This window comes from Oncorhynchus mykiss, chromosome 9 (assembly GCF_013265735.2).
Source record: "Oncorhynchus mykiss isolate Arlee chromosome 9, USDA_OmykA_1.1, whole genome shotgun sequence".
NCBI classification, from domain to species: Eukaryota; Metazoa; Chordata; class Actinopteri; order Salmoniformes; family Salmonidae; genus Oncorhynchus; species Oncorhynchus mykiss.
Window position 1 is genome coordinate 6022093 of NC_048573.1, and position 23478 is coordinate 6045570.

Below are 23478 nucleotides of genomic sequence, written 5' to 3' on the forward strand. Positions count from 1 at the left end.
TCTCTCCCTCTCTATAAACTTGGCCGCGGTTCGTCCCCGGCGCATTCCGGGAACGCGTCGCACCGTGTATAAATGAAAGCGCACGCAGGGAGCGGAGCACCGAGAGTTCAAGCCCCACACAACGTGCCGTCTTGCTCTCTCGCTCTGTGCGTGTGTGCGCGCGCTCCTGGGACACATCAGCGCGCTGACAAGTGCAACTTAGTGACGGGACTCACGTGCAGCCTCGCGGGGTCGTTCTATGAATCTAATCACTTTTTAAAACGACACGTTCACTATTATATTAACCCCCCCCCCCCCCCCCCCCCCTCCACGCGCAACCTTTTTAATCGATATTTTTCATATCACGCTGATGGGACCTATTAAGAAGCTACTGACTGTGTGACGGATCCATTAAAGTTGAATGAAATTCTGTTTAGTAGTTTGAACACTTGAATAAAAAGACAAGTTCTTCGTGTTTATGGGTCGTGTTATGAATTCTAGCCTGCGCTAAGAGTGACCAATATAAACAAGCCGTGGATAAGTTGCCAAATATTTCATTCACACAACTATTACGCACGACTGTGCACACACATCCACAATAGAAAAAAACGGTTTGTGTTTCAGTAACTTGACACTTCCAAAATGCTACATTTAGACGTTGCGCTAAAGTTATGAAGCGACTCGGGGACAGCTAGGAGAGGGGAGGGAGCCGGTCTAGGGAGGCACAGAGACCGAGGAGAGAGAGGGGAGGGACCCGGTCTAGGGAGGCACAGAGACCGAGGAGAGGGAGCCGGTCTAGGAAGGCACAGAGACCGACGAGAGGGAGCCGGTCTAGGGAGGCACAGAGACAGGGGGGGGGGGGGGACAGAGAGAGACCAACTAACACCTAGCCTACCCCCCCCCCCCCCCCCCCCCCCCCCCCCCCCCACCCCACCCCTGACCATTAACCTCCTAACCATGAACTCAATCTTATATAAGGATAAATCACATCAACAACAAACAGACAAATGACGCACATGGCCGTGTAGTGAGTGTAGGATACACATCCGATGTGAGTGTATTAAATGACGCACATGGCCGTGTAGTGAGTGTAGGATACACATCCGATGTGAGTGTATTAAATGACTAACTGGACGTGGAACAGGTATTGTCATCCAACAGCAGAAGAAAAGACCAGAGGGAGATGAACCTCGTGGACCCGCACACCTACACATGGCTAGAAAGACCCACTGACAGACTGAGACACGTGCGTTAAAAAAAAAAGAGACCCACAATCATCCACAGACCCACAAAACGATCACAGACAGAAAGACAGAGCGAGAGAGACGGTCTTACCTGGAAGAGCCAGTGGCAGGTTTCTCCTATGATGGGGAACCCCATGGAACCTTTAGGCATCGGCAGCTTGCAGTTCTTATCCCGGGTTGACGTCCATCGGAGCTGCCAGAGTTGCTGGGACACAACTAGGAGGAGGACCATGGACACCGCGCAGGCCGCTAGGGTGGCCAAGGCTGAAACCAGGTCAAAGTTATCGAATAGCATGGCGAGGAAGGGTCGGTGTCTGGGTGATGGTGGTGGTGGAGCGGAGGAGGAAATCACTGATCTCACCACCGTGCAGGTTGAGGGAAGTTGAGTTGTAAGGAATTGGAAACGCTCTGAGGATGATCAATCAATATATCGATGGTTATCGATAAAAATGACTTGATTGATTGTAATTGATTGATTATGAAATATAACTATAAAAATGCTAGTTTTTGTTGTCGTTGAAATAGATAACAATTCAATGGAGTAAATAGGCCTATTAGTAACTCTACAGATGACGCGCGGAACTCTCTCCCCTCTCGCAGTTCCAAGGTTATCAATCAGTGTGTAAAGAAATATGTCACAAAGTCCTTTTAAAAAAAACGTCACTTTCAATAACTTTAATGAAGGAAAGCATTCATCGAGAGTGGAAACTGATGAGTTAACGTTTGAAATCTCATTTTTGGTTTGATTTTTGAAGGTCAATTTCCCTAAATAAGAAAATATAACAATACGGGATAAAAAAAAATTTAAAAAAAAAGATCCGTTTGACAAGTATTTGTCCCGCTCTCAGAGCGCACGTGGAAACAGTGAGCGAGTCTCGGAAAGTATTCTGAAAATAAACTGGGGCTTTTCTTTTAAAAAAAGTTACAAGAAATGGAAAGTAGAGGAAAACCTTCCCAGAATAACCCCTCTCCCTCTATTCCGCAAAAAAAAACGTATTATACCTGCATAAATCTTTCTCAAGATTGTAAAATAAAGTGTTATTCAAGAAGCAGACGAAGAGAAAAATAAATTAAAAAAATGTTGCAAAATTAAATAATCCGTTTTGCAGTTAGTTCTTGCAGCAGAGCGCGCGGGAGCCCGGTGGAGCCAGAGACAGACCGTCACCGAGTCTTCTGATGCTGCTTTAGGCAACCGTTAGTCGTCTCCCCTGTCTCTGTATACCTTCTTTCCCAACTAGTAGCGTTCGTTCTCTCACTCACACACACACTCTCTGTCGTGTCACTCACTCTCTCTCTGTCCCTCTCGAACTCTATCTGTCTTTCACATACAGGTTTCTCTGAGTGTGTGTAGTGAGAAGCGCAGGCAGCCTCTCTCAGTATGTGTTTATATAGTAACAGGCAGGCTGCGCGCCGGCAGGCAGCCAGGGTTGGAGCGAGAGAGAGCGGTTCCCCCCAACCCCCTGCAACACCTCCCCACGTAACTATGAGACGGCTAGGCAAGCTAGAGACCCCCCCCCCCCCCTCCCCGGCCCCCACCCCCACCCCTCTAACCCCACCATACACACCAGACTACACACGCCCAACTCCTCCCCACCTCTCTCTCTCTCTCTCCGAGGCGGGGTGGAAAGTGAACAAGACAGGGTTGGAGCGTGCGGGACCTGGCGGCCCGCCCGAGAGACCGAGAGAGATGGGGGGGGGGGGGGGGGGTTCCCGCTACTGCGAACCTCTCGCCTGGGTGTGGGATCCATTCACTTACATTGAACCAGACATATTCGCCAATAACTGTGTGGAATGGGCATATGATGACGGTGATGACGTTTTTATTTATTCATTTATTTAGCTATACTTATTTATAGTTATTAATTATAAAGAGACCATTTAGAATGTTGTCTGATTTGGAACACAGCGCGTGGCTCCAAGAGTTTTCTTACCATTATTTCCCACTCGGTCACTCATCGATGTTCTCCGTTTCGCCCACCCGGTTCCCGAAGACGGTAATGATCCAAAGACAATCGATGGGGGGCGTGCGTAACGGGATTTGTTTCATTGCTTGGAACTGAAGGCCAAATATGAGGATAGACTCGTCAGATTACACAGAAAGATTATGAACAGCAACTACATGTTTAGATGTAGCCCATTGTCAATCATTAAAGTGTTAATTAATTCATGCGTTTATAGGCATCAGGTTAATCACGAGCACACTGGTATAGTGGTGAAGGTAAGTTCTTCTCTCCTTCTTCACAATGGCAAGTGTCATATCTTATATTTCAACCAATAACCTAGAATACACAGACGGTTCGCCTTGTGACGACCGTTATTATTCTAGTATTATTAGGTAACGGCTCACGTCCCAGCTCGAGCCCTGAGATGAGACAGGCCCGAGCAGCACTGCGATGTCCTGACCCCGCGCCTCAATGTTCAATTGCTGCATTCGCAAACTCTGGTGCTGCACACACACATACACACACACACACACACACACACACACACACACACACACACACACACACACACACACACACACACACACACACACACACACATACACACACACACACACACACCATTCCATTAATTCCAACATATGTCAATTTGTCTGTGGAAAAAAAAAACTCTGGACAGCCAGGGTCTCCCCTTTCTCTTTCTCTGCCCCTCTCCTCTCTATCTCTCTCCCTCTCCATCCTGTCTCTATTATTCACTCCATCCTCCCTCTCTCTCTCTTCATCCTGTATCTATTATTCTCTCCATTCTCTCCCCCTCTCTCTCTCCATCCTCTATCCCTCTCTCTCTCCAACCTCCCTCTCTCTCTCTCTCCATCCTGTCTCTATTATTCTCTCCCCCTCTCTCTATCTCTCTCTCTCTCTCTCTCCATCCTCCCTCTCTCCATCCTCTCTATCTCTCTACATCCTCTCTCCCGCTCTCTCTCTCTCCATCCTCTCTATCTCTCTCCATCCTCTCTCCCTCTCTCTCTCTCCATCCTCTCTATCTCTCTCCATCCTCTCTATCTCTCTCCATCCTCTCTATCTCTCTCCATACTCTCTCCCTCCCCCCTCTCTCTCTCTCTCTCTCTCCATCCTCTCTCCCTCCCTCTTTCTTTCTCTCTCTCTCTCTCTCTCTCTCTCTCTCTCTCTCTCTCTCTCTCTCCATCCTCTCTATCTATCTCCATCCTCTCTCCCTCTCTATCTCTCTCCCTCCCTCTCTCTCTCTCTCCATCCTCTCTCCCTCCCTCTCTCTCTCCATCCTCTCTCCCTCCCTCTCTCTCTCTCTCTCTCTCTCTCTCTCCATCCTCTCTATCTCTCTCCATCCTGTCTCTATTATTCTCTCCATCCTCTCTCCCCCTCTCTCTCCATCCTCTCTCTCCCCTTCTCTCTCCATCCTGTCTCTCTCTCTCCATCCTCTCTCCCTCTCTCCATCCTGTCTCTCTCTCTCCATCCTCTCTATCTCCCTCCCCCTCTCTCTCTCTCTCTCTCTCTCTCCACCCTCTCTCTCTCTCTCTCCATCCTCTCTCCCTCTCTCTCTCTCCATCCTGTCTCTATTATTCTCTCCATTCTCTCTTAGCCAAAGAAAACTTGCTGTGTTTGCACTGAATGAAGAGAGAGGGTTTCTGTGCTTTTTTATTTTTATGATATTTTTCTAAGACATACCAGGAATCTCTCTTTCTCTCTCCCTTTCTGCTCTGCCTATTTCTCTCTCTCTCTTTCTCTCTCCCATTCTGCTCTGCCTATTTCTCTCTCGCTCTCTGCTCTGAATCTTTTCTACTCTCTCTCTCTCTCTCTGTCTCTCACTCTCTGCTCTGCCTGTCTGCTTCCCTGTCTCTGCTATGTCATCTCTGCTTCTCTCTCTCTCTGCTATGTCATCTCTGACCGTCTGAGTCAGTGATGAAGTATATAAGTATTACCCACGGCCCTACACTGCTGCCTAGCGGGCACAACAGTCATTGCAGGTGGCTTGAGGCCAGTGTCTGTTGCCAAGGTCGATGGAAGTTCAAGTGAGTGAGATTGAAACTGTCAAACGTAGACTACAAATTTGTTTACTTCATTTAATCACTCTTTTCAACTCTGTTATGGTATATATTATAACTTATGAGTGCCTCATATGTTTATATCAGTCTTTATAAACTATATTTGCTCCATATACATGGGGTGGCAGGTAGCCTGGTGGCGTGTTGGGCCGGTAACCAAACGGTTGCTGGGATCGAATCCTCCGAGCTGACAAGGTAAAAATCTGTCGTTCTGCCCCTGAACGAGGCACTTAACCCTCTGTTCCTAGGCCGCCATTGTAAATAAGAATTTGTTCTTAAACTGACTTGCCTAGTTAAAGGTAAAATAAAGGAAAAATAAATTAATATACAATTCCTCGGTTGATACACAAATATAGCAGATATGGTTCATACACCCCATAACACCATACACCCCATAAAATCATACACCCCACAACACCATACACCCCATAACACCATACACCCCATAACACCATACACCATACGCCCCACAACACCATACACCCCACAAAACCATACACCACACAACATCATACACCCCACAACAACATGCACCCCATAACACCATACACCTCACAACTCCATACACCCCATAACACCATACACCCCATAACACCATACACCCCACAACACCATACACCCCACAACACCATACACCCCATAACACCATATACCCCATAACACCATACACCCCATAACACCATACACCCCACAACACCATACACCCCACAACACCATACACCCCACAAAACCATACACCCCATAACACCATCCACCATACACCCCATAACACCATAATATCCATGTCCTAGACTGAACTATAGACCTGCTCACCTATAAACCTCGTCGGCAAATCATAAGTAAAAGCTTGACTCAATGGCAAAACATCTTAAAGACACAATCACACAATCCACACCATGTCCCCCAAGAGGCGGATGTTATATAAAGCAAACTCAATCACTCATTGAAACACCTGAATTACACCTGAATTAGAACCCTCGTCTATAATACACTTCACTGTAGCTTAATTAAGTATATCTTACTCAACACCAAAACATAGGCGTCTTAAAACGCGATCCACGTCATCACGTCTGCATCCCAAAAGACAATCAATTCCAACAAGATCTCACTGTTTTACCAATTGGACTTCAGATTCTGACGTTTGTCCACATTTCTCCAAATGTGACGTTTAGAATTTGCTCCAAAATGTCAATATTTTTATTTGAAATTACATTTTTTTATTACATTTTTTTATTTTTCTTGTCAACCTACAAAACAATATATATAAATATAATATATTTTATAACAAAACAACAATAACAACAAATTAAAATAAAAACAAACATCTGGTCTTTAATAGGAACAATTCTAATATAAAATCAAGCTAATATTAATATAATAATAATATTGAACAAAAAGGCAGATAAATGAAATACAAATCTAGTACAAGTAGTTTACTGTGGATGTCACGTTCTGACCTTTATTTCCTTTGTTTTGTCTTCATTTAGTATGGTCAGGGCGTGAATTGGGGTGGGCAGTCTATGTTTGTTTTTCTATGATTTGGGGTATTTCTATGTTTCGGCCTAGTATGGTTCTCAATCAGAGGCAGGTGTCGTTAGTTGTCTCTGATTGAGAATCATCCTTAGGTTGCCTGGGTGTCACTGTTGGTTTGTGGGTGATTGTTTCCGTGTCTGTGTTTGTCACCACACGGGACTGTTTCGGTTCGGTTTTCGTTCATGTTCACATTTATTGTTTTGTATTTCTTAGTGTTCAGTTGATGTTTTATAATAAACGACATGGACACTTACCACGCTGCGTTTTGGTCCGATCCCTTCTACAGACGAAGAGAAGGAAATCTGCCGATACAGTGGAGGGAAATTACAGGTAAAGGAAGGCTGCCACATTCAGTAGAATTAGACAATCAGGAGGAGATTTCCTCCCGAAGTAAAATCAGGAGGAGATTTCCACCCAAAGTGAAATCAGGAGGAGATTTCCACCCGACGTGAAATAAGGAGGAGATTTCCACCCGAAGTGAAATCAGGAGGAGATTTCCACCCGACGTGAAATCAGGAGGAGATTTCCACCCGACGTGAAACCAGGAGGAAATTTCCACCCAAAGTAAAATCAGGAGGAGATTTCCACCCAAAGTAAAATCAGGAGGAGATTTCCACCCAAAGTAAAATCAGGAGGAGATTTCCTCCCGAAGTAAAATCAGGAGGAGATTTCCACCCGACGTTAAATCAGGAGGAGATTTCCACCCGACGTTAAATCAGGAGGAGATTTCCACCCGACGTTAAATCAGGAGGAGATTTCCACCCAGAAGTAAAATCAATCTTCTTGCCAACAACCTTTTTTTTTTTTAAGGCTACAAAGTCAGTTGTATATTTTAGCAGCGTCAAGGTATCAGGTATTACCTCTTTAAACAAATGATGCTATGGCAGTAGGAGATCTGGTTATCAAAGATCGAGAAGGGAAAGACCTAAACAATATTACTGAAGCAAGAGCTTTTCGACACCAGTCTCAAACAGGGTCGACATCAGGATACAGTTTAGTCCAATGAGTGCGGTGGGGGATTTTTGATTAAAACCATGTTTGGAAAATACCAGAAGAGTGGATTCTTTATTTTATTGTATCTTTATTGAACCAGGCAAGTCAGCTAAAAACAAATTCTTATGTACAATGACAACCTACCGGGGAACAGTGGGTTAACTGTCTTGTTCAGGGGCAGAACGACAGATTTGTACCTTGTCAGCTCAGGGGGATTCGGTAGCTGAGAGTTTTTTGTAACGATGCGACCATGCCATCGATTTATATAAATCATTAAATGATTTGATGCCAAGGTTAAACCAGATGAGAAGGATGAATGGAAAATGTGGTTTCTGAGTAAATGGGCCCTTAATGAATAGGTTTGCAATCCAAAGTGACATCTAGACTGGTTCCAGATCTTTAGAGTGTTTTTTTTTTGTTGCTAAAAATGTTTGTTTTTTTTGGGGGGGGGGGGGGGGGGGGGAAGTAGCAGAGTTATTAGGGAGTCTGCCTAAACAGCCAGTGGGGATGGTATACAGAAGAGATCGGTGAAATAGTTTTGACACCGTTGGTTGACTCTTTGTGCTCAGCATCATCCTGTTCATTCAGCATCATTCTGTTCATTCAGCATCATCCTGTTCATTCAGCATCATTCTGTTCATTCAGCATCATCCTGTTCATTCAGCATCATGTTTCTCCAAACATAATATTTCAAAGTTGCTCCAAACGTCCAATTTCAAAGTTATGGGTTAAGGTTTTGGATAGGGTTCAAATATTATGTTTAGTCACTCATTCTGAATTGTTAAGTTAAGGGTTAACGTTCTGGGTAGGGTTAAAATATTGTTTAGTCACTCATTCTGAATTGTTAAGTTAAGGGTTAACGTTCTGGGTAGGGTTAAAATATTGTTTCGTCACTCATTCTGATCCGGAGTAATGGGATTATATCTCCTAGTGGCCGGTTTTGAAGGAATTTCCTGATGTCCTCAGGACATGGACATATGCCCATTTTCGAAGTCAATCTTGAGCGATCTACCTGACCTATTCCCCATATAGTGCACTACTTTAGACCAGGGCCCTATAGAACCCTATTCCCTATATAGTGCACTACTTTAGACCAGGGCCCTATTCCCTATATAGTGCACTACTTTAGACCAGAGCTGGCACCCTATTCCCTATATAGTGCACTACTTTAGACCAGGGCTGGCACCCTATTCCCTATACAGTGCACTACTTTAGACCAGGGCTGGCACCCTATTCCCTATATAGTGCACTACTTTAGTCCAGAGCCCTAATACAACCTATTCCCTATATAGTGCACTACTTTAGACCAGGGCTGGCATCCTATTCCCTATATAGTGCACTACTTTAGACCAGAGCCCTAATACAACCTATTCCCTATATAGTGCACTACTTTAGACCAGGGCTGGCACCCTATTCCCTATACAGTGCACTACTTTAGACCAGGGCTGGCACCCTATTCCCTATATAGTGCACTACTTTAGTCCAGAGCCCTAATACAACCTATTCCCTATATAGTGCACTACTTTAGACCAGGGCTGGCACCCTATTCCCTATATAGTGCACTACTTTAGACCAGAGCTGGCACCCTATTCCCTATATAGTGCACTACTTTAGACCAGGGCAGGCACCCTATTCCCTATATAGTGCACTACTTTAGACCAGAGCCCTAATACAACCTATTCCCTATATAGTGCACTACTTTAGACCAGGGCCCTATTCCCTATATAGTGCACTACTTTAGACCAGGGCCCTATTCCCTATATAGTGCACTACTTTAGACCAGGGCAGGCACCCTATTCCCTATATAGTGCACTACTTTAGACCAGAGCTGGCACCCTATTCCCTATTTAGTGCACTACTTTAGACCAGGGCAGGCACCCTATTCCCTATATAGTGCACTACTTTAGACCAGAGCCCTATTCCCTATATAGTGCACTACTGTAGACCAGAGGCCTAATACAACCTATTCCCTATATAGTGCACTACTTTAGACCAGAGCCCTAATACAACCTATTCCCTATATAGTGCACTACTTTAGACCAGGGCCCTATTCCCTATATAGTGCACTACTTTAGACCAGGGCCCTATTCCCTATATAGTGCACTACTTTAGACCAGGGCAGGCACCCTATTCCCTATATAGTGCACTACTTTAGACCAGAGCTGGCACCCTATTCCCTATTTAGTGCACTACTTTAGACCAGGGCAGGCACCCTATTCCCTATATAGTGCACTACTTTAGACCAGAGCCCTATTCCCTATATAGTGCACTACTGTAGACCAGAGGCCTAATACAACCTAGTCCCTATATAGTGCACTACTTTAGACCCTATTCCCTATACAGTGCACTACTTTAGACCAGAGCCCTAATACAACCTAGTCCCTATATAGTGCACTACTTTAGACCCTATTCCCTATATAGTGCACTACTTTAGACCAGGGTTCATAGGAAATAGGATGTCATTTGGGATGCAGGTCTATTCATACACACTATGTCCCCTGAGAAGAATGTCTAAATGTCTAAACTAAATGTCTGAAATGTCTATCTAAATGTCTGAAATGTCTGTCTGAAATGTCTGTCTAAATGTCTGAAATGTCTGTCTGAAATGTCTGTCTAAATGTATGAAATGTCTGTCTAAATGTCTGAAATGTCTGTCTAAATGCCTGAAATGTCTGTCTAAATGCTTGAAATGTCTGTCTAAATGCCTGAAATGTTTGTCTAAATGTATGAAATGTCTGTCTAAATGTCTGAAATGTCTGTCTAAATGCCTGAAATGTCTGTCTAAATGCCTAAAATGTCTGTCTAAATGTCTTTCTGAAATGTCTGTCTAAATGTCTGAAATGTCTGTCTAAATGTCTGAAATGTCTGTCTAAATGTCTGTCTGAAATGTCTGTCTAAATGTCTGAAATGTCTGTCTAAATGTCTGTCTGAAATGTCTGTCTAAATGTCTGAAATGTCTGTCTAAATGCCTGAAATGTCTGTCTAAAATGTCTGTCTAAATGCCTGAAATGTCTGTCTAAATGCCTGAAATGTCTGTCTAAATGTGTTAGGGTAAGAGGTTAAAGAAAATAGGAATTTTGAACGGTACTGAATTGTATGTCCCCACAAGGTTAGCTGTGCAAGACTGTGTGTGTGTGTGTGTGTGTGTGTGTGTGTGTGTGTTCTAATGTCCACTAAGCCATTACCCAAACACCTCTGCTGTGAAAGGTCGTTTGGGGGTCAGTGGGAAATAAAACGTGTGTAGAAGCAAATCCACCTTAAGACCGCAACACACAGCTTAGGACCACACGGAGAGGAGAGGAGAGGAGAGGAGAAGAGGGGAGTAGATAAGAGGGGAGGGGAGTGGAGAGGAGAGGAGGGGAGAAGAGGGGAGGGGAGAGGAGAGGAGAGGAGAGGAGAGGAGAGGAGAGGAGAAGAGGGGAGAAGAGGGGAGGGGATAAGAGGGGAGTGGAGAGGAAGGGAGACGAGGGAGGGGAGTGGAGAGGAGGGGAGTGGAGAGGAGGGGAGAAGAGAGGAGGGGATAAGAGGGGATGGGATAAGAGGGGAGGGGATAAGAGGGGAGGGGAGTGGAGAGGAAAGGAGGGGAGAAGAGGGGAGTGGATAAGAGGGGAGGGGAGTGGAGAGGAGAGGAGGGGAGAAGAGGGGAGGGGAGTGGAGAGGAGGGGAGAAGAGGGGAGTGGATAAGAGGGGAGGGGATAAGAGGGGAGGGGATAAGAGGGGAGGGGAGTGGAGAGGAGAGGAGGGGAGAAGAGGGGAGTGGAGAGGAGAGGGGGTGAGGTGAGGCAAGAAGAGGACGAAAAAGAGAATAGTAGAGTCCCTTTTTCCTGCTCCTTCTCGTTGCTAGTTTCATGATAACCATCTGAACTCATGTTCCTAAGTAGAACCATGACCGTGTCAGAGAAACCTGGAGTACATTAGGGGACCTGCATATAAGGACATCACCCCCCAAGGCAGCTGGAAGACAACACACATACTGTACACACACACAGAGGAAGACAGCTGAGGATTCAGCAGAGGTGCTCAGGAAGTTCAGGAGAACTCTGTGGGGTTTCAACAGTTCTCATTCTAGAACTTCTATGGAATTCAGACTGTTCTCATTCTAGAACTTTATGGAATTCAGACTGTTCTCATTCTAGAACTTCTATAGAATTTTTTTTTTTTAATGTTTTGGTGAGGGCCATAGGAGGGTAGTGTGTTTCTATTGGTCACATAGGAGGGTAGTGTGTTTCTATTGGTCACATAGGAGGGTAGTGTGTTTCTATTGGTCACATAGGAGGGTAGTGTGTTTCTATTGGTCACATAGGAGGGTAGTGTGTTTGTATTGGTCACATAGGAGGGTAGTGTGTTTGTATTGGTCACATAGGAGGGTAGTGTGTTTCTATTGGTCACATAGGAGGGTAGTGTGTTTGTATTGGTCACATAGGAGGGTAGTGTGTTTCTATTGGTCACATAGGAGGGTAGTGTGTTTCTATTGGTCACATAGGAGGGTAGTGTGTTTGTATTGGTCACATAGGAGGGTAGTGTGTTTCTATTGGTCACATAGGAGGGTAGTGTGTTTCTATTGGTCACATAGGAGGGTAGTGTGTTTCTATTGGTCACATAGGAGGGTAGTGTGTTTGTATTGGTCACATAGGAGGGTAGTGTGTTTGTATTGGTCACATAGGAGGGTAGTGTGTTTCTATTGGTCACATAGGAGGGTAGTGTGTTTGTATTGGTCACATAGGAGGGTAGTGTGTTTCTATTGGTCACATAGGAGGGTAGTGTGTTTCTATTGGTCACATAGGAGGGTAGTGTGTTTCTATTGGTCACATAGGAGGGTAGTGTGTTTGTATTGGTCACATAGGAGGGTAGTGTGTTTCTATTGGTCACATAGGAGGGTAGTGTGTTTATATTAGTCACATAGGAGGGTAGTGTGTTTCTATTGGTCACATAGGAGGGTAGTGTGTTTCTATTGGTCACATAGGAGGGTAGTGTGTTTCTATTGGTCACATAGGAGGGTAGTGTGTTTGTATTGGTCACATTGGAGGGTAGTATGTTTCTATTGGTCACATAGGAGGGTAGTGTGTTTGTATTGGTCACATAGGAGGGTAGTGTGTTTCTATTGGTCACATAGGAGGGTAGTGTGTTTGTATTGGTCACATAGGAGGGTAGTGTGTTTCTATTGGTCACATAGGAGGGTAGTGTGTTTCTATTGGTCACATAGGAGGGTAGTGTGTTTGTATTGGTCACATAGGAGGGTAGTGTGTTTCTATTGGTCACATAGGAGGGTAGTGTGTTTCTATTGGTCACATAGGAGGGTAGTGTGTTTCTATTGGTCACATAGGAGGGTAGTGTGTTTGTATTGGTCACATAGGAGGGTAGTGTGTTTGTATTGGTCACATAGGAGGGTAGTGTGTTTCTATTGGTCACATAGGAGGGTAGTGTGTTTGTATTGGTCACATAGGAGGGTAGTGTGTTTCTATTGGTCACATAGGAGGGTAGTGTGTTTCTATTGGTCACATAGGAGGGTAGTGTGTTTCTATTGGTCACATAGGAGGGTAGTGTGTTTGTATTGGTCACATAGGAGGGTAGTGTGTTTCTATTGGTCACATAGGAGGGTAGTGTGTTTATATTAGTCACATAGGAGGGTAGTGTGTTTCTATTGGTCACATAGGAGGGTAGTGTGTTTCTATTGGTCACATAGGAGGGTAGTGTGTTTCTATTGGTCACATAGGAGGGTAGTGTGTTTGTATTGGTCACATTGGAGGGTAGTATGTTTCTATTGGTCACATAGGAGGGTAGTGTGTTTCTATTGGTCACATAGGAGGGTAGTGTGTTTCTATTGGTCATATAGGAGGGTAGTGTGTTTCTATTGGTCACATAGGAGGGTAGTGTGTTTTTATTGGTCACATAGGAGGGTAGTGTGTTTCTATTGGTCACATAGGAGGGTAGTGTGTTTCTATTGGTCACATAGGAGGGTAGTGTGTTTCTATTGGTCACATAGGAGGGTAGTGTGTTTTTATTGGTCACATAGGAGGGTAGTGTGTTTCTATTGGTCACATAGGAGGGTAGTGTGTTTGTATTGGTCATATAGGAGGGTAGTGTGTTTCTATTGGTCACATAGGAGGGTAGTGTGTTTTTCCCTGCTCTACATTCACTCTTGTGCAGGTTTTACTATATAATGTCTTCCACCCAGACTAATGTCCTCATCTGCTTGGATCTATGTCAAGGTGTTTTGGTACTTCCCTTAAGCACTACGCTTTTTCCATGTGCTGACTTTTACTGTACCACATGTCAACATAGTCTACCAGTCTAACTTTTACTGTACCACATGTCTGTATAGTCTACCAGTCTAACTTTTACTGTACCACATGTCTGTATAGTCTACCAGTCTAACTTTTACTGTACCACAGGTCTGTATAGTCTACCAGTCTAACTTTTACTGTACCACATGTCTGTATAGTCTACCAGTCTAACTTTTACTGTACCACAGGTCTGTATAGTCTACCAGTCTAACTTTTACTGTACCACATGTCTGTATAGTCTACCAGTCTAACTTTTACTGTACCACAGGTCTGTATAGTCTACCAGTCTAACTTTTACTGTACCACATGTCAACATAGTCTACCAGTCTAACTTTTACTGTACCACAGGTCTGTATAGTCTACCAGTCTAACTTTTACTGTACCACATGTCTGTATAGTCTACCAGTCTAACTTTTACTGTACCACATGTCAACATAGTCTACCAGTCTAACTTTTACTGTACCACATGTCTGTATAGTCTACCAGTCTAACTTTTACTGTACCACATGTCAACATAGTCTACCAGTCTAACTTTTACTGTACCACAGGTCTGTATAGTCTACCAGTCTAACTTTTACTGTACCACATGTCTGTATAGTCTACCAGTCTAACTTTTACTGTACCACATGTCAACATAGTCTACCAGTCTAACTTTTACTGTACCACATGTCTGTATAGTCTACCAGTCTAACTTTTACTGTACCACATGTCAACATAGTCTACCAGTCTAACTTTTACTGTACCACATGTCTGTATAGTCTACCAGTCTAACTTTTACTGTACCACATGTCTGTATAGTCTACCAGTCTAACTTTTACTGTACCACATGTCAACATAGTCTACCAGTCTAACTTTTACTGTACCACATGTCTGTATAGTCTACCAGTCTAACTTTTACTGTACCACATGTCTGTATAGTCTACCAGTCTAACTTTTACTGTACCACAGGTCTGTATAGTCTACCAGTCTAACTTTTACTGTACCACATGTCTGTATAGTCTACCAGTCTAACTTTTACTGTACCACATGTCAACATAGTCTACCAGTCTAACTTTTACTGTACCACATGTCTGTATAGTCTACCAGTCTAACTTTTACTGTACCACATGTCTGTATAGTCTACCAGTCTAACTTTTACTGTACCACATGTCTGTATAGTCTACCAGTCTAACTTTTACTGTACCACATGTCAACATAGTCTACCAGTCTAACTTTTACTGTACCACATGTCAACATAGTCTACCAGTCTAACTTTTACTGTACCACATGTCTGTATAGTCTACCAGTCTAACTTTTACTGTACCACATGTCAACATAGTCTACCAGTCTAACTTTTACTGTACCACAGGTCTGTATAGTCTACCAGTCTAACTTTTACTGTACCACATGTCTGTATAGTCTACCAGTCTAACTTTTACTGTACCACAGGTCTGTATAGTCTACCAGTCTAACTTTTACTGTACCACATGTCAACATAGTCTACCAGTCTAACTTTTACTGTACCACAGGTCTGTATAGTCTACCAGTCTAACTTTTACTGTACCACATGTCTGTATAGTCTACCAGTCTAACTTTTACTGTACCACATGTCTGTATAGTCTACCAGTCTAACTTTTACTGTACCACATGTCTGTATAGTCTACCAGTCTAACTTTTACTGTACCACATGTCTGTATAGTCTACCAGTCTAACTCTATACCACAGGTCAATATAGTCTACCAGTCTAACTTTTACTATACCACAGGTCTGCATAGTCTACCAGTCTAACTTTTACTGTACCACATGTCAACATAGTCTACCAGTCTAACGTTCTCTCCTGCCACTCTATCCACCATTCATAGTGACAACAGCAGTAGGTGGATCGTTTATCCAGATCTGCGTTAGATTAACCAGCAATCATACCACACATAAAAGCCATCAGAGCTGGATCAATTTTCCAATACGAATTGTAAAAAGTAAAAAAATAAATAGAAATAGCTGATAAGTCAGTGGACAGTCCAGGTGCATCATTGCCCATTAAAACTACAGTGAAAATTGAACTTTTTGGCAACAATGCAAAACGTTATGTTTGGCGTAAAAGCAACACAGCTCATCACCCTGAACACACCATCCCCACTGTCAAACATGGTGGTGGCAGCATCATGGTTTGGGCCTGCTTTTCTTCAGCAGGGACAGGGAAGATGGATAAAATTGATGGGAAGATGGATGGAGCCAAATACAGGACCATTCTGGAAGAAAACCTGATGGAGTCTGCAAAAGACCTGAGACTGGGACGGAGATTTGTCTTCCAACAAGACAATGATCCAAAACATAAAGCAAAATCTACAATGGAATGGTTCAAAAATAAACATATCCAGGTGTTAGAATGGCCAAGTCAAAGTCCAGACCTGAATCCAATCGAGAATCTGTGGAAAGAACTGAAAACTGCTGTTCACAAATGCTCTCCATCCAACCTCACTGAGCTCGATCTGTTTTGCAAGGAGGAATGGGAAAAAAATTCAGTCTCTCGATGTGCAAAACTGATAGAGACATACCCCAAGCGACTTACAGCTGTAATCGCAGCAAAAGGTGGCGCTACAAAGTATTAACTTAAGGGGGCTGAATAATTTTGCACGCCCAATTTATCAGTTTTTGATTTGTTAAAAAAGTTTGAAATATCCAATAAATGTCGTTCCACTTCATGATTGTGTCCCACTTGTTGTTGATTCTTCACAAAAAAATACAGTTTTATATCTTTATGTTTGAAGCCTGAAATGTGGCAAAAGGTCGCAAAGTTCAAGGGGGCCGAATACTTTCGCAAGGCACTGTATATATATAATAATATTGGAGATAATATATATATAATAATATGCATGTAATATATATATATATGTAATAATATTGTATATATATTATATGCATATTATTATATATATATATATTATATATCCAATATTATTATATATATATTATATATATATATATAAACAGAGAACATCCCTGGTCATCCCTACTGTCTCTGATCTGGAGTACTCACTAAACAGAGAACATCCCTGGTCATCCCTACTGCCTCTGATCTGGTGGACTCACTAAACAGAGAACATCCCTGGTCATCCCTACTGCCTCTGATCTGGAGGACTCACTAAACAGAGAACATCCCTGGTCATCCCTACTGTCTCTGATCTGGAGGACTCACTAAACAGAGAACATCCCTGGTCATCACTACTGCCTCTGATCTGGTGGACTCACTAAACAGAGAACATCCCTGGTCATCCCTACTGCCTCTGATCTGGTGGACTCACTAAACAGAGAACATCCCTGGTCATCCCTACTGCCTCTGATCTGAAGGACTCACTAAACAGAGAACATCCCTGGTCATCCCTACTGCCTCTGATCTGGTGGACTCACTAAACAGAGAACATCCCTGGTCATCCCTAATGCCTCTGATCTGGAGGACTCACTAAACACAAATGCTTCCTTTGTAAATTATGTCTGATTGTTGGAGTGTGCCCCTGGCTATCCATAAGTTTTTTTAAATTTTTTATTAAAAAACATTGTGCCATCTGGTTTGCTTGATATAAGTAATTTGAAATGATTTATACTAGGTAGAAGAGAGATAGCCGAGTGTGTGTGTGTTACATGACACAATTCTCTTTTATTCAAACAGTAAGACATCTTGGTCTCAACATGTCTCTAGTCTCCAGGGTCAGAATATGGGTCTCTAGTCTCCAGGGTCAGAATATGGGTCTCTAGTCTCCAGGGTCAGAATATGGGTCTCTAGTCTCCAGGGTCAGAATATGGGTCTCTAGTCTCCAGGGTCAGAATATGGGTCTCTAGTCTCCAGGGTCAGAATATGGGTCTCTAGTCTCCAGGGTCAGAATATGGGTCTCTGGTCTCCAGGGTCAGAATATGGGTCTCTGGTCTCCAGGGTCAGAATATGGGTCTCTGGTCTCTAGGGTCAGAATATGGGTCTCTAGTCTCCAGGGTCAGAATATGGGTCTCTAGTCTCCAGGGTCAGAATATGGGTCTCTAGTCTCCAGGGTCAGAATATGGGTCTCTAGTCTCCAGGGTCAGAATATGGGTCTCTAGTCTCCAGGGTCAGAATATGGGTCTCTAGTCTCCAGGGTCAGAATATGGGTCTCTAGTCTCCAGGGGCAGAATATGGGTCTCTAGTCTCCAGGGTGAGAATATGGGCCTCTAGTCTCCAGGGTCAGAATATGGGTCTCTAGTCTCCAGGGTCAGAACATGGGTCTCTAGTCTCCAGGGTCAGAATATGGGTCTCTAGTCTCCAGGGTCAGAATATGGGTCTCTGGTCTCCAGGGTCAGAATATGGGTCTCTAGTCTCCAGGGTCAGAATATGGGTCTCTAGTCTCCAGAGTCAGAATATGGGTCTCTAGTCTCCAGGGTCAGAATATGGGTCTCTAGTCTCCAGGGTCAGAATATGGGTCTCTAGTCTCCAGGGTCAGAATATGGGTCTCTAGTCTCCAGGGTCAGAATATGGGTCTCTAGTCTCCAGGGTCAGAATATGGGTCTCTAGTCTCCAGGGTCAGAATATGGGTCTCTAGTCTCCAGGGTCAGAATATGGGTCTCTAGTCTCCAGGGTCAGAATATGGGTCTCTAGTCTCCAGGGTCAGAATATGGGTCTCTAGTCTCCAGGGTCAGAATATGGGTCTCTAGTCTCCAGGGTCAGAATATGGGTCTCTAGTCTCCAGGGTCAGAATATGGGTCTCTAGTCTCCAGGGTCAGAATATGGGTCTCTAGTCTCAGGATATGCTGGCAAGGATATCAGCTTGTATGTCACTTCCCTCTTTCTGTGCTTCTGTCTATCTTTTGGTATTTAGGTTCTTGCATTACAGAGTGTGCGTAACACACACAAACACACAAACACACACACAGACGCACACACGCACGCACGCACACACAAACACGCCTACCTTGGGCTGCATTCAATCAAGTCCCTTAAGACTCCTAATTATGTTAATGTCATTTGACATTTTATCTCCATATAAATATCATGGAAGGAGATCAGAAAAGATATGCTAACCTTTCGCCCTTATAAAAACAATTATAATTTTATTTCGTTTTAGTCTCTTTTCTATGAATTCGGGAACGCTCCAAAACCTCAGTGGGATCTGAGGTACACAGAGGGCAAACACGCACACGCACACACACACACACACGCACACACACACACACACACACACACTCAAAGCTGAAACAAATACTTACTCACACACATACACATGGTAGTGCTTTGGAGAGACGCAGGGTTATACCAAAGCCATTTATAGTATAAAATCAGTCATTATCATGCTCATCAAAACATTCCATTACTGTGTGTGTGTGTGTGTGTGTGTCTGGGTAGTATTTTGGATCCAAAGTGAAACTGTTTAAAATAACATGTCTAATCAATGACCAAAACCATACTCTCTGGTTTGTCCTGATCTGAAAATAATGTTACTCTGTTACTGCATGTTTAGAATGTTACTGCATGTTTAGAATGTTACTGCATGTTTAGAATGTTACTGCATGTTTAGAATGTTACTGAATGTTTAGAATGTTACTGTATGTTTAGAATGTTACTGCATGTTTAGAATGTTACTGTATGTTTAGAATGTTACTGCATGTTTAGAATGTTACTGCATGTTTAGAATGTTACTGAATGTTTAGAATGTTACTGTATGTTTAGAATGTTACTGCATGTTTAGAATGTTACTGTATGTTTAGAATGTTACTGAATGTTTAGAATGTTACTGTATGTTTAGAATGTTACTGCATGTTTAGAACGTTACTGCATGTTTAGAACGTTACTGCATGTTTAGAACGTTACTGTATGTTTAGAATGTTACTGAATGTTTAGAACGTTTAGAATGTTACTGAATGTTTAGAATGTTACTGTATGTTTCGAACGTTTAGAATGTTACTGAATGTTTAGAATGTTACTGAATGTTTAGAATGTTACTGCATGTTTAGAATGTTACTGCATGTTTAGAATGTTACTGTATGTTTAGAATGTTACAGTAACATTCTAAATATGCAGTAACATTCTAAACATACAGTAACATTCTAAACATGCAGTAACATTCTAAATATGCTGTATGTTTAGAATGTTACTGCATGTTTAGAACGTTACTGCATGTTTAGAATGTTACTGTACCGGTATGTTGAATGTTACTGTATGTGTAGAATGTTACTGTACCGGTATGTTGAATGTTACTGTATGTTTAGAATGTTACTGTATGTTTAGAATGTTACTGCATGTTTAGAATGTTACTGTATGTTTAGAATGTTACTGTATGTTTAGAACGTTACTGCATGTTTAGAACGTTACTGCATGTTTAGAACGTTACTGTATGTTTAGAATGTTACTGCATGTTTAGAATGTTACTGTATGTTTAGAATGTTACTGAATGTTTAGAACGTTTAGAATGTTACTGAATGTTTAGAATGTTACTGTACGTTTCGAACGTTTAGAATGTTACTGAATGTTTAGAATGTTACTGAATGTTTAGAATGTTACTGTATGTTTAGAATGTCACTGTATGTTTAGAATGTTACTGTATGTTTAGAACGTTTAGAATGTTACTGTATGTTTAATGTTACTGTATGTTTAGAATGTTACTGTATGTTTAGAATGTTACTGAATGTTTAGAATGTTACTGAATGTTTAGAATGTTACTGAATGTTTAGAATGTTGCTGCATGTTTAGAATGTTACTGAATGTTTAGAATGTTACTGTATGTTTAGAATGTTACTGAATGTTTAGAATGTTACTGTATGTTTAGAAAGTTTAGAATGTTACTGTATGTTTAGAATGTTACTGCAAGTTTAGAATGTTACTGACTGTTTAGAATGTTACTGTATCGGTATGTTGAACGTTACTGTATGTTTAGAACGTTTAGAATGTTACTGTATGTTGAATGTTACTGTATGTTTAGAACGTTTAGAATGTTACTGTATGTTTAGAATGTTTCTGCATGTTTAGAATTGTACTGTATGTTTAGAATGTTACTGCATTTTTAGAATGTTACTGCTTGTTTAGAATGTTACTGTATGTTTAGAATGTTACTGCATGTTTAGAATGTTACTGCATGTTTAGAATGTTACTGCATGTTTAGAATGTTACTGAATGTTTAGAACGTTTAGAATGTTACTGAATGTTTAGAATGTTACTGTATGTTTTGAACGTTTAGAATGTTACTGAATGTTTAGAATGTTACTGAATGTTTAGAATGTTACTGAATGTTTAGAATGTTACTGCATGTTTAGAATGTTACTGAATGTTTAGAATGTTACTGTATGTTTAGAATGTTACTGAACGTTTAGAATGTTACTGTATGTTTAGAACGTTTAGAATGTTACTGTATATTTAGAATGTTACTGTATGTTTAGAATGTTACTGTACCGGTATGTTGAATGTTACTTTATGTTTAGAATGTTACTGACTGTTTAGAATGTTACTGTATGTTTAGAATGTTACTGCATGTTTAGAATGTTACTGACTGTTTAGAATGTTACTGTACCGGTATGTTGAATGTTACTGCATGTTTAGAATGTTACTGTATGTTTAGAATGTTACTGCATGTTTAGAATGTTACTGCATGTTTAGAATGTTACTGCATGTTTAGAATGTTACTGTATGTTTAGAATGTTACTGTATGTTTAGAATGTTACTGCATGTTTAGAATGTTACTGCATGTTTAGAACGTTTAGAATGTTACTGAATGTTTAGAATGTTTTACGGTACCGGTATGTTGAATGTTACTGTATGTTTAGAATGTTACTGCATGTTTAGAATGTTACTGCATGTTTAGAATGTTACTGCATGTTTAGAATGTTACTGCATGTTTAGAATGTTACTGCATGTTTAGAATGTTACTGCATGTTTAGAATGTTACTGCATGTTTAGAATGTTACTGTATGTTTAGAATGTTACTGTATGTTTAGAATGTTTCTGCATGTTTAGAATTGTACTGTATGTTTAGAATGTTACTGCATTTTTAGAATGTTACTGCTTGTTTAGAATGTTACTGTATGTTTAGAATGTTACTGCATGTTTAGAATGTTACTGCATGTTTAGAATGTTACTGCATGTTTAGAATGTTACTGCATGTTTAGAATGTTACTGTATGTTTAGAATGTTACTGAATGTTTAGAACGTTTAGAATGTTACTGAATGTTTAGAATGTTACTGTATGTTTTGAACGTTTAGAATGTTACTGAATGTTTAGAATGTTACTGAATGTTTAGAATGTTACTGAATGTTTAGAATGTTACTGCATGTTTAGAATGTTACTGAATGTTTAGAATGTTACTGTATGTTTAGAATGTTACTGAACGTTTAGAATGTTACTGTATGTTTAGAACGTTTAGAATGTTACTGTATATTTAGAATGTTACTGTATGTTTAGAATGTTACTGTACCGGTATGTTGAATGTTACTTTATGTTTAGAATGTTACTGACTGTTTAGAATGTTTCTGTATGTTTAGAATGTTACTGCATGTTTAGAATGTTACTGCATGTTTAGAATGTTACTGTATGTTTAGAATGTTACTGTACCGGTATGTTGAATGTTACTGCATGTTTAGAATGTTACTGTATGTTTAGAATGTTACTGCATGTTTAGAATGTTACTGCATGTTTAGAATGTTACTGCATGTTTAGAATGTTACTGTATGTTTAGAATGTTACTGTATGTTTAGAATGTTACTGCATGTTTAGAACGTTTAGAATGTTACTGAATGTTTAGAATGTTTTACGGTACCGGTATGTTGAATGTTACTGTATGTTTAGAATGTTACTGCATGTTTAGAATGTTACTGCATGTTTAGAATGTTACTGAATGTTTAGAATGTTACTGCATGTTTAGAATGTTACTGTATGTTTAGAATGTTACTGTATGTTTAGAATGTTACTGCATGTTTAGAATGTTACTGCATGTTTAGAATGTTTAGAATGTTACTGCATGTTTAGAATGTTACTGAATGTTTAGAACGTTTGGAATGTTACTGCATGTTTAGAATGTTTAGAATGTTACTGCATGTTTAGAATGTTTAGAATGTTACTGTATGTTTAGAATGTTACTGTATGTTTAGAATGTTACTGCATGTTTAGAATGTTTAGAATGTTACTGCATGTTTAGAATGTTACTGCATGTTTAGAATGTTACTGCATGTTTAGAATGTTACTGCATGTTTAGAATGTTATTGTATTTTTAGAATGTTATTGTATGTTTAGAACGTTATTGTATGTTTAGAACGTTTGGAATGTTACTGAATGTTTTTAATGCTGATAAAGAGACATAAAAAGTAGAAGAGAGAGATAGGGTTGAGACAAAACAGACAGACTGGATCAATGTGTGTGAGAGAAATAGACAATCCATATTTATTTTCCTTTTTGTACATTACTGTAAAAAGACACAATATGACATTTGAAATGTCTCT

The 23478-nt window shown here is 41.3% G+C and overlaps 1 protein-coding gene across 1 annotated transcript in view; it reads right to left on the reverse strand.

Moving 5' to 3' along the window:
* Window positions 1-2657, reverse strand: part of LOC110531356 (cytochrome P450 26B1) — a 41978-nt gene extending 39321 nt beyond the window's left edge. The window contains exon 1 of the mRNA XM_036987185.1: window positions 1315-2657. Within this exon, the coding sequence (XP_036843080.1) occupies window positions 1315-1518 (204 nt within the window). The 5' untranslated portion in view covers window positions 1519-2657. The remainder of the gene's footprint in view (window positions 1-1314) is intronic.
* Window positions 2658-23478: the final 20821 nt, after the last annotated feature.